Source organism: Akebia trifoliata, chromosome 16, assembly GCF_017979445.1.
Source record: "Akebia trifoliata isolate Shusen 1 chromosome 16, ASM1797944v1, whole genome shotgun sequence".
In the NCBI taxonomy this organism is placed as follows: Eukaryota; Viridiplantae; Streptophyta; class Magnoliopsida; order Ranunculales; family Lardizabalaceae; genus Akebia; species Akebia trifoliata.
In genome coordinates, this window is record NC_141390.1 from 779,556 (window position 1) to 792,654 (window position 13,099).

The 13,099-nt window shown below is 34.6% G+C and overlaps 1 protein-coding gene across 1 annotated transcript; it reads left to right on the forward strand.

The window, feature by feature from the left end:
• The first annotated feature begins 419 nt into the window (after nucleotides 1-419).
• MTR4 (RNA helicase, ATP-dependent, SK12/DOB1 protein) lies at nucleotides 420-13,079 on the forward strand. The gene is made up of 13 exons (XM_086427731.1): nucleotides 420-999; nucleotides 1,388-1,606; nucleotides 2,663-3,001; nucleotides 4,341-4,445; nucleotides 4,757-4,867; nucleotides 7,075-7,325; nucleotides 9,033-9,156; nucleotides 9,254-9,536; nucleotides 9,730-9,881; nucleotides 10,883-11,032; nucleotides 11,115-11,347; nucleotides 11,503-11,767; nucleotides 12,470-13,079. Exons 1-13 carry the CDS (start codon nucleotides 532-534, stop codon nucleotides 12,746-12,748), a joined length of 2,979 nt encoding a protein of 992 aa, XP_086283857.1. The 5' UTR covers nucleotides 420-531; the 3' UTR covers nucleotides 12,749-13,079.
• The last annotated feature ends 20 nt before the right edge of the window (nucleotides 13,080-13,099 follow it).

A 13,099-nucleotide genomic window follows, 5' to 3' on the forward strand; every position in this document is an offset into this window, starting at 1 on the left:
GCTTGAACTGATAATTAAACCCATCGGTTCTTTATTTGTTAACCTAAAATCAAACCGTTACTCAATCTAAATTGAATCAAATCAATTTAAAATTCACGATTTGATTTGGTTCTCGATTTGAATGAATTAAATTGCACCCCTAGTTCGAACCTAAGCCCTTGGAACAACCTCCACAATTTTTATTCAATACACGGGCTGCATGGCATTGTTTCACAGCTTAGCAAATAAAATTTGAAACAGCAAATATCTATTCTAACCTTCTTCGATTTCCATCTTCGTTACTTCTCAGTAAGGAAAGTGTTTCTCGATCTAAATTATTTCTCCCCAATCACCAATCATGATTATTTTTTTAATACACGTGGCGTCATCTTGTGAGTTCATCAACTTAGCACATAAATATTTTAACAGCGAATCTTTGTTCTAATTTCTAACCTAACTAGGTTTCGTTTCTTTCCCTCTTATTCTTCTTCGATTTCGTATTCTTCGTTTTTATGATTTTAGTTCCCAAGGTTTCTCTTTTATTCTTGAAAAATGGGGTCTTTGAAGAGGAAATCGACGGAAAACCCTTCTTCAACGTCTCTCCCTCCACAGAAACAACAGAGAGACAACTGCGTAATCCCTCTCAACGAATCTATAACTTGTCTTCACGATGTCTCGTATCCCGATGGTTTCATCATCCCGAGCTCCTCCAACCCTTCTAACCCCAAAGACTCAACTCCCGCCAAAGAATTCCCATTCGAACTTGACCCTTTCCAATCTGAAGCAATTAAATGCCTCAATAATGGTGAATCAGTGATGGTTTCAGCTCACACGTCTGCAGGGAAGACCGTTGTAGCTTCATATGCGATCGCCATGTCTTTGAGAGACAAACAAAGGGTTGTCTACACTTCTCCAATTAAGGCTCTTAGTAATCAGAAGTTCAGAGAATTTAAAGAAGAGTTCTCTGATGTTGGACTTATGACTGGAGATGTAACTATTGAACCCAATGCTTCTTGTTTGGTAGGTTGGACTTGGATCCCTGTTTTTGTTGCTCTGTTTTTTTTTTTTTTGTGTGGATTGGTAGATTAATTTTAGTTTTGCTTCTATGGATTGGGTCTTGTTGTAGTTGCTCAATTTAATTTTAGTTTTTTAAATTTTATTTTTTAGATTGGTAGATTAATTTTAGTTTTGCTTCTATGGATTGGGTCTTGTTTAGTTATACAGTTTGATTTTTTGTTTTGATTTTATGGCTTTTGTCTGATTTTAGTTGCCCATCTTAATTTTTGTTTTAGTTCTATGGTTTGGTTCTCGATTTAGTTGCCAATTTTTTTTTTTTGAATTTATGGGTTGGGACTGGTTTTAGTTTCTCACTTTTATTTTTTGTCTTGGCTTTATGTTTAAATTTCAGGTTATGACCACTGAAATTTGGCGAAGTATGCAGTACAAAGGGTCGGAGATTATGAGGGAGGTGGCATGGGTAATTTTTGATGAGGTGCATTACATGCGTGATAGAGAAAGAGGTGTTGTATGGGAAGAGAGCATCGTTATGGCTCCGAAGAACTCACGTTTTGTATTTCTATCTGCTACAGTGCCTAATGCCAAGGAGTTTGCTGATTGGGTTGCAAAGGTGCTTCCTTTTTTACTTGATGTTTAGTTTCCATTTATCTTTAAATCTAATAAGTGCTCTCAATATAGCGGATCCCTATCTATCAATAAATACTGATCTGTAGATGAATTAGTGCTTATGGTGTGGCCTCTTTGGTTGCCTTTTTCCCTCCTCGTTTGGACTGCATCATTCGATATAATTCATGCAGTCGATCAAAGAGCCAATTACGTGTTGTTGGACTGCGTCAATGGACCAAAAAATAGAATGATTTAGAGTCAATCACTCTTGCAACCAATTATCTCATATTTTGTTAGGTCTTCACTATTTTTTTTATTTTCTTGAAAAAGTATAATGTGGATATGTGTTAAGAAATATGATGGTTGGAATCGAGGAGATACAAATATATGAGGTTAGTCCACAAACTGAATCCCATTTGACTCGAAGGTCTTTGGAGAAGACACACTTGTACTCCTCAAAATTCAAAATGCTAATTATAAGATCCTGATTGTAAAGGTTCCTATTCTGAAGATAAGTGGGTATTCTTACTAATGAACATATGCACCACAATTTATTGCATGTTTTGGTTCAAAACCCATTTTAGTATTTTACTCATGAAAAGTCATCTGGCACAAATATGAAGAAAGCATGCCCATCCATGTAATTAAACGATTGAGAAGACTTTGTTGATGAGAGATTGAAACTTGTTCAATTTATCTTGAATTGGTGATTCTTCTTAACCCACCCTCTTAAAAAATGGTCTTGAATTTTCTTATTTTTCAAAGAAAGTTAACCATGAATCTAGAATGGTCTTGCTATAGTTCTGTTGCGATTGCTAGTTTAACTACTTTGTTGTAAATTTTTACACGAAAGTTTTGCAATATATGGTGGCTTTAGGCATATTACCCCCTTTTTTGGTAAAATTTTCTCTACTTAGAGAGAGAAATCTTTTGAACTTTATGACCTACCTGTTTGAATATCACTTCAATATTAATCCTACCACTTTAAGTGTGCCTTTGGTTGAACTATGCTTCCAAAATATAGTGGTACGGTGTTATTTATGTTTAATCCAAAATGCAGGTCCACCGACAACCATGCCATATTGTATATACGGATTATCGGCCTACACCACTTCAGCATTACATCTTCCCTTCTGGAGGTGAGGGTCTATATTTGGTGGTGGATGAAAAGGGAAAGTTTCGTGAGGACAGCTTTCAAAAATCTCTAAATGCACTTGTTCCAGCTGGCGAAGGTGAAAAGAAAAGGGATAATGGAAAGTGGCAGAAGGGGTTAGTGGCAGGTAGGCCTGGTGAAGAAAGTGACATCTTTAAGATGGTGAAAATGATAATTCAACGTCAATATGATCCTGTAATACTTTTCAGCTTTAGCAAAAGGGAATGTGAATTTCTTGCAATGCAGGTAAATTTTTCATTTTGTGTTTGGACTTGCGCATACGATCCTTTTTGTAGTCCCATTTCTGTTGATAGCAACACCAATGCGGCAATGTTGTACTTGAGCCCATACCTCGAGTTGCATTATTGAATTCCTTATGTCTTTTTTAGGAATTTTGTATTGTTTATGTTATGGTTCCTTGATTTCCTTGACTTGTCACTTGCCTAGTGCATTTGGAATAACGAAAAAAACAGGAGGTTTCCGAAGGCAAGGAAGAGGAGATCGATAATATTATTTTCAATATGAAAGCACTTGGTATCATAGTCTAAATTGTTTGGTGTGTGAAGGGGTTTTCTTTGAGGAACTTGTCGTACGATGGGATCCTCGACCCCACTTGTGCTATGGTTCCATCTTTTCGACAAATCTTACACCTCAACAGAAAAAAAAACCTAACCTTACTCGGGATAAATTATTTTGTTGCAGTATGTTGTAGTGTCATAAAACTAGTTTGGGTCCTCGAATTTGGGTTTTCATGTGTGCCCACTCCCATATGCACACAACCCCACCCACACACGCAATTTCCTGGGTGGATGTGTATTCCTTGAGGTGTCCTGTTTGTGAGTTTTCCATGTTGTAGATTTCGTAGAATACTTTTTCTTGTTTTTGTTTAATAACAAATCAAAGCCTCTACATTCCCTTCAGTTGCCTTTTTTTTTTTTTTTTTTTTTTGTTTTTAAATATAGGATTTATTAGGGAAAAGGAAAAACAAGGAGGTCAAGGAGATCTACCTATTATATTAGAGGAAAACTACAATAAAAATTCAATTTCCAGACAACAAGGCCCCAACCTTATGATCTCTCAGTACACACAAGCTCCCATTTGAAAAGAACATCCTTAAAAAATTCACCCTTAAATTCATCATAGGATTCGTAATGAAAGAAAATAAGACCCTTCATTCGTCCTTTCCCTGCAACATTCCTCTGGTTTTATCCATATCAGTTAAACTTCATACATTCTTTTACTCGTGTATACTCATTAATTCCATCTAATACATAATTGGTCTGATTTCATATGTTGGGGTTGTGTTCTTTTTGATTCTGAAACTGTGATTGAAATCGAGAATAACATTTGGATCCTTGTTAATCTTGGATGTATTCGAGAATAACATTGATAATCAAGATAGATTTTGCACTTTCGCTCAAGCACCTCATTGTGTCAATTATGGCATCTTATTGCAATTTTCTTCTTTCAATTCTGTTTCTTGATATTTTATAAAACATCTAGGGACACTTTTAATTTGTTAGATATATTATCATCATTAACCAATGAAACTGAGGGCATTTCTCTTTTTTTCTTGGTGTTTTAGATGGCAAAGATGGATCTAAATGAGGATGATGAGAAAGTCAACATAGAAACTATCTTTTGGAGTGCAATGGACATACTTTCAGATGATGATAAGAAGCTGCCGCAGGCAAGATGCCATTGCCTCATTTTTTTGAAAATTTAAAATTTTCTTTTTTTTTGGTTGGGGAAGATATGCCATGTTAAGCATCTAAAGTCTGTAATGATGACTTCAGATGGAGTCCTATGAAATCCTCCACCTTGTTTTTAAATGGTTTCTCTCATACTAATCATTGATCCAAAATTTTCCGTTTGTTTATTCATGTTGATCTCTCCTTTTTTTTTTCACAGAAATCGGTTTAGTTATCTTATCAATTTCTTTTGCATAACCTTATCTTCCCCTTACTTTCTCACCACATCTTATCGTTTGACAATTTACAGGTTTCAAACATGTTACCTCTGTTGAAGCGTGGAATAGGTGTGCATCATTCTGGCTTGCTTCCCATTTTGAAAGAAGTGATAGAGATACTCTTTCAAGAAGGTCTCATCAAGGTTGGTAACAAACATTTGTCTGTTCTATCCAGCATGTTGTAACTCTTATATCATTCATATGATACTATGTCCTGTTATTTTTTGTTGAAACACATGATTTTGGTAGAAAAAAATAGAGATTCTTGCTTATGTACCTACTCAATTAAATTCTTCTCCAACTTTTCTGAAAAAATTGTCTTTGGGAGGCATGTTATACACACACATCAGACAGAATCAGATAGAACCTAACACTCTGATTAGGGTCAAATCTTGATATATCATTTTCTTGTTTCAATTTTTATATTATAATATTTTTATAAATTGAATACATATTCTGTGTCTATACATGTTCTCTTATGTGATATTCTTCTTTTACACTTACGTGTGTCAATATCTATTTGACAAGTTATCTTTTTGATATAAAGAAGCAAAGCGACAATGTTAAAATTGATCCTATATACAACTTCCAAGGATCAGCCTCCACAATAAAGATCTTTTGCAGATCAACTATTTCGATTCTTACCTTGAAACTTTTTGTGAATTCCTCTTCATGAAGAATACAAAAAATATTTCTTAGTTGGTGAAGGTGGGACACAAACTTAAAATCGAAACCTAAATAAAACGTTTTTTCTGGTTCTTATCACTCTGGTTCCGAGTGTGAAACCCTTGGAACCAGAACCGATCCTACGAATACCAATTACCCATCAGTTACCCAATAAGATAGACCATTATTTTTGAGAGATTCTACTGCCACACCAACTTTTGCTAACCCACCTGAATTCATATGTAAATCCCCAAAGAATTGCCACACATTCTGGGGTGGAGTCAGCAAACGTTGGTGTGGCAATAGAAGCTCACTTATTTTTAATTAAAAAAATAACATGTGATTCTTCACTTGATATTTGATACCAATAATGAATTCTTCAAGCAAATCAAACTTTTGAAAAGAAAACCTTAGAAAATTAGGATCTAGAGTCTTTGTCAATAGTTGAGATTGAGAAGGAATAGGAAATATAACTGGACGTCTTTGTAAAGAAAGTAATAAAAACAAAGACTCTATATTCTCTTTAGATTCTAATTTTTTTTATTACGTAAAAAAATTATTTAAAAGAGGGCGGTTGAGGATACCAACCCAAAGAGCAACAACAAAGCTAAACTAAAACAACAACTACTCCATGGCAATGTTAGCTAAAGTACATTTACCTCTAGCTACCTTGTTGATTAATATTCAATTAGATTACTTAATGTCCTTATAAATAAGTTACAAGTAAAATAAATCCACTATTGGGTTGGGTACCCAAATGAGACCCAATTTTTAATGGGTTTCTAAGATGGCTACCCAGGATCGAACCTAAAAATAATCAGGTCCATGGTGGTGGACCCAAAAAATACTAGTCAGTTTCGGATACATTGGGTAGCTGGGTGACCATTGACACCCTTAGTAACTAGTAATTATCTTCTTAAGACATCTGGGTCATCTATCCTCAAACAGTTCTAATAAATTCCTACTGTGATTCATAGTTCAACATGGTACTGAAGATTGATACAGAATCATTTTCTGGAGGATAAATTACGATGTATAGTGCTCATTTATAATAATTCATTACAAGGATAATTGTCAATATTTACATGATAATTAGTCAACAAGTTGTGATAAATATTTACATGATAATGCACCCTATACCATGTAACACTGATAAGTTTCAATTCCAATTTTTTTTTTCAAGCTTGAAGAACAAAAGAGAGTTCTAGCGTGGGGTTACCATATTTTTTTTACTGTTTAAAATTATAATACTTTTTCTTTTTGATAAGTAAAAGTATAATGCTTTTTCACTAAAACAACAAAGTAAAGATACAGGAATTTGAAGTTTGTTCTACATGGAACATGAAATCTTTCTATATTGGTATAAAAGCTAATATGCACTTTGAGGTGCGTGCAGTATTGGCATTGTATTAGGTTCTTCCACAACTAATAGAAACTTGTGTTCTTTATGTCATGGGAAATTGCCATGTAGCCAATATAAACTGCATTCCACCTTGATTTTATTTATTTATTTTTTTTTTAAATCCATTAATATCCAAATTATGTAGCTTCTGGCACATGTTCATGAAAATAAGTTCTATTAATTCTGAAAATTTGAGATTTTTTAAAATTTATTCCGTGGATTGAATTTATTGTGTACTGTTCATTTTGAAATGTTGCTTAGGGTTGAAACCTTTTCTTTTAGTGTCTGTTTGCTACAGAGACCTTTAGCATAGGTCTGAACATGCCTGCAAAAACTGTAGTGTTTACAAATGTGCGTAAGTTTGATGGGGACAAGTTCAGATGGATATCAAGTGGAGAGTACATACAGATGAGTGGTCGTGCTGGCCGTCGAGGTATTGATGAGCGTGGGATATGCATTCTCATGGTGGACGAGAAGCTAGAGCCATCTACTGCTAAAATGATGCTAAAAGGGAATGCTGATTGTTTGAACAGGTAGGTTCTTAAGTTGCTGCTTAAATTGGATTTACTTACAAGCATCTGTAAATTCTTGATTTGATCTAGAAATGGGACTGAGTTATAGGTCATGGTATCTTTGATTCTCTATAGAAACTATGTTATCTTCTAGTTCCAAATCAAATAGTGAGTAATGCTGGATTAGCAACGTAGAATCGAGCTTGAACTATCAAATTCTCATCATTGCAAACCTTTAAATCCAAGGAAAGACTAGTGACGACTGACAATGTGTTGGGTACTACGGTATTTGAGCACTTTTTCTACTATGGTTCGGTCCTAATTTTGGAATTGGCCCACAGAGCCTTAGTAATTTACCTACAAATGCTTAAATCAAACAGCAAGGAATTTACCAATTGAGAGGATTTTATGGGAACATGGGTGCCAGTTCACCAAGGAATGGGGAAAATTCATGAGGCCAGCCTCTTAGGGTTGAACATGTGAGGCAACTTGTTGAAAATGCCCCTTATGAGCCTTTCTTCTTGTTTTCCATTAAATAGGCTTCTAAGTTTTTAGCTAACTATCTTTTTTTTTTTTTAAATTTTTAATTTTTGTTTCTGTATATTTTTCTCCACCTTTGTTTTACTATAGACATCAAGGGCTAGATAATATAAATCCATTACTCATTTCCATTTATTGGTTTCAGTTTATTTATTTATTATTATACATATATTTTTTGTATTTCTTATTGTTATCTACACTATTTATTGAACGATTTCTGTGTGATGTTTATTACATCCTTAAACTGATTTAAAAAATAATAATTTAATATTTTTCCTAAATTTATAATTTCATTAGAATTAGTGGCCCTGCTTGGTAGGCCTGCATATCGCACATTAATTCGCATGGTTTTGATAGTTTTGCTGGGGCACACACAAATTTGGGTGATTTGCATAGGCTGGAGTCATTCGAAAAAAAACATTTCAGTTCTCTATTCTGCAGGATTCCATAGCATTGTCCTTTTTAATTTCCCAGCCGATTCTGTAGTAGTTCTATGTTCATCAACTTGCATAGAAAACGGTGCTCATATATATAATGTTGTCATAATCAAATTAGATATCTAAATTGTAAATAGAGTTCAAACCTATTCAAGATTCAAATTGTTGGATTGTAAGATTTGTTAAACAATTCTTTATTGGTAAAAGCAAATGTGCAAATATCCCCAAATTTTAAAAATATGTGATATGCTCGACTGTTCATAACCTTCATACAGTGAACAGGCTTGGCCATCACTTGCATATAATGACCATACCATCTTCCTAGTGATCCTCATCTGCACATAGAGACACTCTTTTAAATCATATGTGTGGCTCAAATTAAAATAGTTTTCATCTCTTATCAACAGTTTCATATTTCAGTCTTTCTAAATGCATGCATGGAAATCCATTTTTTGTCACCCATATTGTCAATAGGGTGATACTAAGTATTTTGTTTGTTTGGACCAAATTCGTTTGTGTGGCTCATAATGGTTAGGTGCAATTCTGATGGCTTGGTGTAATGGGGATCATGACTAGGTTTCAAACTTGAATAAAACCATAGAAGTGAGAAAACATATAAAACATATAAACATTTAATTCTTTTGGGTGTGCTCTATAATTTAATCTATAGCTTAGGCATTTCTGCTTTTTAATTGCTTAATTGCTTAATTGCTTTCACTTTGACACATTACATTTTCCGTGATACATACAGTGCTTTCCATCTAAGCTACAACATGATTTTGAATCAAATGCGGTGTGAAGATGGTGATCCAGAGAATCTGCTTCGGAATTCATTCTATCAATTTCAGTCTGATCGTGCCATTCCTGATCTTGAGGTCAGTTGACATTGTTCAAGATTGAAAGTGATTTATTTCTACTTCACAGAAGGGGTTGTAATGTTAATGGGTTAGTTTAACAATGTTATATTTGCAGAAACAAGTGAAGGACTTGGAAGAGGAGAGAGATTCAATTGTAATAGAAGAAGAGGATAGTTTGAATGATTATTACCACCTCTTACGAGAGTACAAAAAAATGAAGAAGAAAATTCGAGATATTGTTTTCTCTCCAAGGTATTGTTTACCCTTTTTGCAGCCTGGGAGGCTCGTGTGTATTCAGTGCTTAACGAATGATGACAAAACACCGTCTTTCTCAACTGAGGAGCATGTTACATGGGGTGTGATAATCAATTTTGAAAGGATGAAAGGCCTTTCTGAAGGTGAGAGATTTTTTTCCCGGTATTGGTTTGTTATATTCTGATGTGGCATTAATGATGGTTTAAAATTTCATACTGGGTCTTGGCCAAGACTGGAAAAATACATTGATCCTGAAACATGATTGTCTTGGTTTGAAGTGTATTTTTTTTTTTTTTTGGGGGTCTGTTATGTCCTAATCTTGATCTTTCTTTCTAGATGATGCGAGTAAGAAACCTGAAGATGCGAATTACACAATAGATGTTCTTACAAGATGTACAGTAAACAACGATGCTGTTAAAAAGTCAATTAAGATCGTCCCATTGAAGGAGTCTGGAGAGCCTGTTGTTGTTTCTGTGCCAATATCTCAGGCAATGTACCTGATCCCAGACATAATCCTCTTTTCTTTTTTTCTTCTTCTTAGATAAGTGAAGTTAATTTTATTAGAAGCAGAGCAAAGAGAAAGGTAAAAAAGAGCAGACATACTTATTTTACTGTTAAATTATAAACATCCCAATCGTACAAAATTACTTGAAATTGTCATATATAAAAGGGGATATAATTTCCTGTAAAAATAAAAGTTGTTTCCTTATTGCTTGACCTTGTTTCTATGTAAGCAAATGGATGCTCTTTTTGTATGGATATAAAATTTATTAGAAATAAAGAAAAGGAGGCTGATGGCCCTGCCTACAATGGAGTTGTACATTTTCAATAAATTCATCTTTACTGATAAAATGAAAATAAAAATGGAGTTGTATACAAAAGTAGTTGTTCAAAAACAAAATATAGCAAAACAAACTAACGAGCGTATCCTACATAGCCTCCTTGCATACGAGGTCCAACCTGAACATGAAGTCTTCAAAGAAGAAGCCCTAAAATTCCTTGAAGGACTTACAATGGTAATTCAGAAGGCCTAAAAACACTAATTATCATCTCCTGTAATGAGTGCTCCTTATCTTCAAAACCATTGTTGTTCCTCTCCCTTCATATGGACCAACAAATTGTGAAAGAAGTCAATTTCTATGTACTTTTTTTTATCTTGATGGAGTAAATTTAGTTTAATGACTAGATATCCCCACATCCTTGAAGTTCATTTGGTTTAATTATTGGAAAATTGGTATGGCAATAGAAGTTCTCTTTTGTTATCGGAGTAAGAAAGATTCTTGTTTGCAGCATTTGTTCATGAAGATATTTATTAATTTTCACTTATCAAAGAAAATATATTTATTTTTTAATAGATATTGATAGTGGTCGAGAATTTGTTCATGAAGATATTGTTTGCCTTGATACTTCTGCTATCCCTTCTATCCTTTAAAACATTTTGTTAACCATGAAAGTGAAATTCTTATTTGCTGCATTTATTCGTGATCAGATTGATAGTTTGAGCAGTGTTCGCATTATCATAACAAAGGATCTTTTGCCATTGGAAGCTCGGGAAAATACTTTGAAGAAGGTTTCAGAAGTTCTTTCTAGATTTTCTAAAGAAGGGATTCCCCTCTTGGATCCTGAGGAGGACATGAAGGTAAAATACGCTAAATTTCCTCACACCTCCAATTATTATTATTATTATTTTTGATTGTCACCACTCCATTTATGATCTGCAGGTCCAAAACAACGATTACAAAAAGAAAGTTCGTCGGATAGAGGCTTTAGAGAGTCTATTTGAGAAGCATGAAGTTGCCAAGTCTCCACTTATTGAGCAAAAGCTGAAAGTCTTATACTTGAAGAAGGAATTGAAAGCAAAGATCAAGTCAATTAGGGAAACCATGCGGTCCTCCACAGCATTGGCTTTCAAAGATGAACTAAAGGCAAGAAAACGGGTTCTTCGGAGGCTAGGGTAATAATAGTTCCCTATTTTTATTTTTAAAGATAAACAATAGCCATTTATTATAATCAATAATGGTTCTCTATGTCAAAATTTTGATTTAATGTTCCAGCTTATTTTATTCAAAGAATGATTTTAAAAATGCTTTGGGTGCTATTAATTTGCAGATATGTTACAAGTGATGATGTTGTGGAATTGAAGGGGAAGGTTGCTTGCGAGATCAGTAGTGCCGATGAGTTGACCCTGACGGAACTCATGTTCAATGGGGTTTTAAAGGATGTAAATGTGGAAGAGATGGTATCTCTCCTATCGTGTTTTGTGTGGCAGGAGAAGCTTCAGGATGCCCAAAAACCCAGGGAAGAACTTGATTTGCTCTTTAAACAATTACAAGACACGGCAAGAAGGGTTGCCAAGGTTCAGCTTGAGAGCAATGTAATTATCGAACCACCTTTTTATTTTGTTAATTAAGATTTTGGTTTACATAGCTTCGTAGCTTCCATATCTTGGATAGGGTACCAGATTACCAGGTTCACTAATATAGTAGTGAACCGCGAACTGGTACAAACCGAAACAGTTCGTAGTGGGTTCATAAAAAACAACAAACCTAACGAACCCCCATATTTTGGTGAATATAAGAGATGCCCCCATGGTTTGGTCAATATTAGAGATAACCCTTATTTTAGAAATTCCAAGATTTTGTCAATATTAGGGATGCCCTTTTGTTTTTAAACTGATGATATGCCCCCCTGACCTGAGTCTTCTTCTATGAGATTAACATAAATGACTTAAATATCCTCCACGAATACCTCTGTGAACTGGGTTTGTTCAGATGAACCACGAACCTGAATTCGAGCCAAGCGAACTAACAAACCAGGTAACATAGGATTACCCGACATTTCTAAACCCTACTAGGTTGGTTTAGGATAAAAAATTGGATCTGATCATCAATAATAGGATCAGTCAATCCCACCTCGGAGTTCTAGTTCAAGTTTATAAATTGGGTTGGTCGTGTTAATCTGTTCCTATTGTTTGTTTGTGTCCGTGTTTGCACACTCGTTGACTCCGTGTTATTTATTATCTTCCAAATGATAGTGATTATGGCCTAATCTTTGCTTTGTTTCTTTCATACCACAGGTTCCAATTGACGTAGAAAAATTCGTAAATTCATTCAGACCCGATGTCATGGAAGCGGTTTATGCATGGACCAAAGGGTCCAAATTCTATGAAATTATGGAAATCACACAGGTCTTTGAAGGGAGTCTGATCAGGGCTATCAGGAGACTCGAAGAAGTTCTCCAACAGCTTATACTGGCAGCTAAGTCTATAGGAGAAACTGAGCTCGAATTGAAATTTGAAGATGCTGTTTCCAAGATAAAGAGGGACATCGTCTTTGCAGCATCTTTATATTTATAAATTTGCAGAGAAGATGTACCAATTCCATTAATTGGGTCAAAAGAAAAGAATTCCTGAGAAATAAGAGTCAGAGCTGTATGCGCCAGATTATCCGTTTGGGCTTTTATATATTTTCAGAGTAGGAAGAAGATGGATCGAAATAAAGTATTGTTTTGGGACATCAATGATTTTTCCCCCCATAATGTAACATTTTTTATTTAAGATGTCAATTTCCTCTTATGTAACGTAGTCAATTTTTGGTAGAGGATGCTGGTTGAGCTATTTTATTACATTGTTATGAATGCTAAGATATTTAATGGCTTAAAATTAATCAAAAATTATTTTGCAGTCAGGTAGGTGCATTTATAAGTG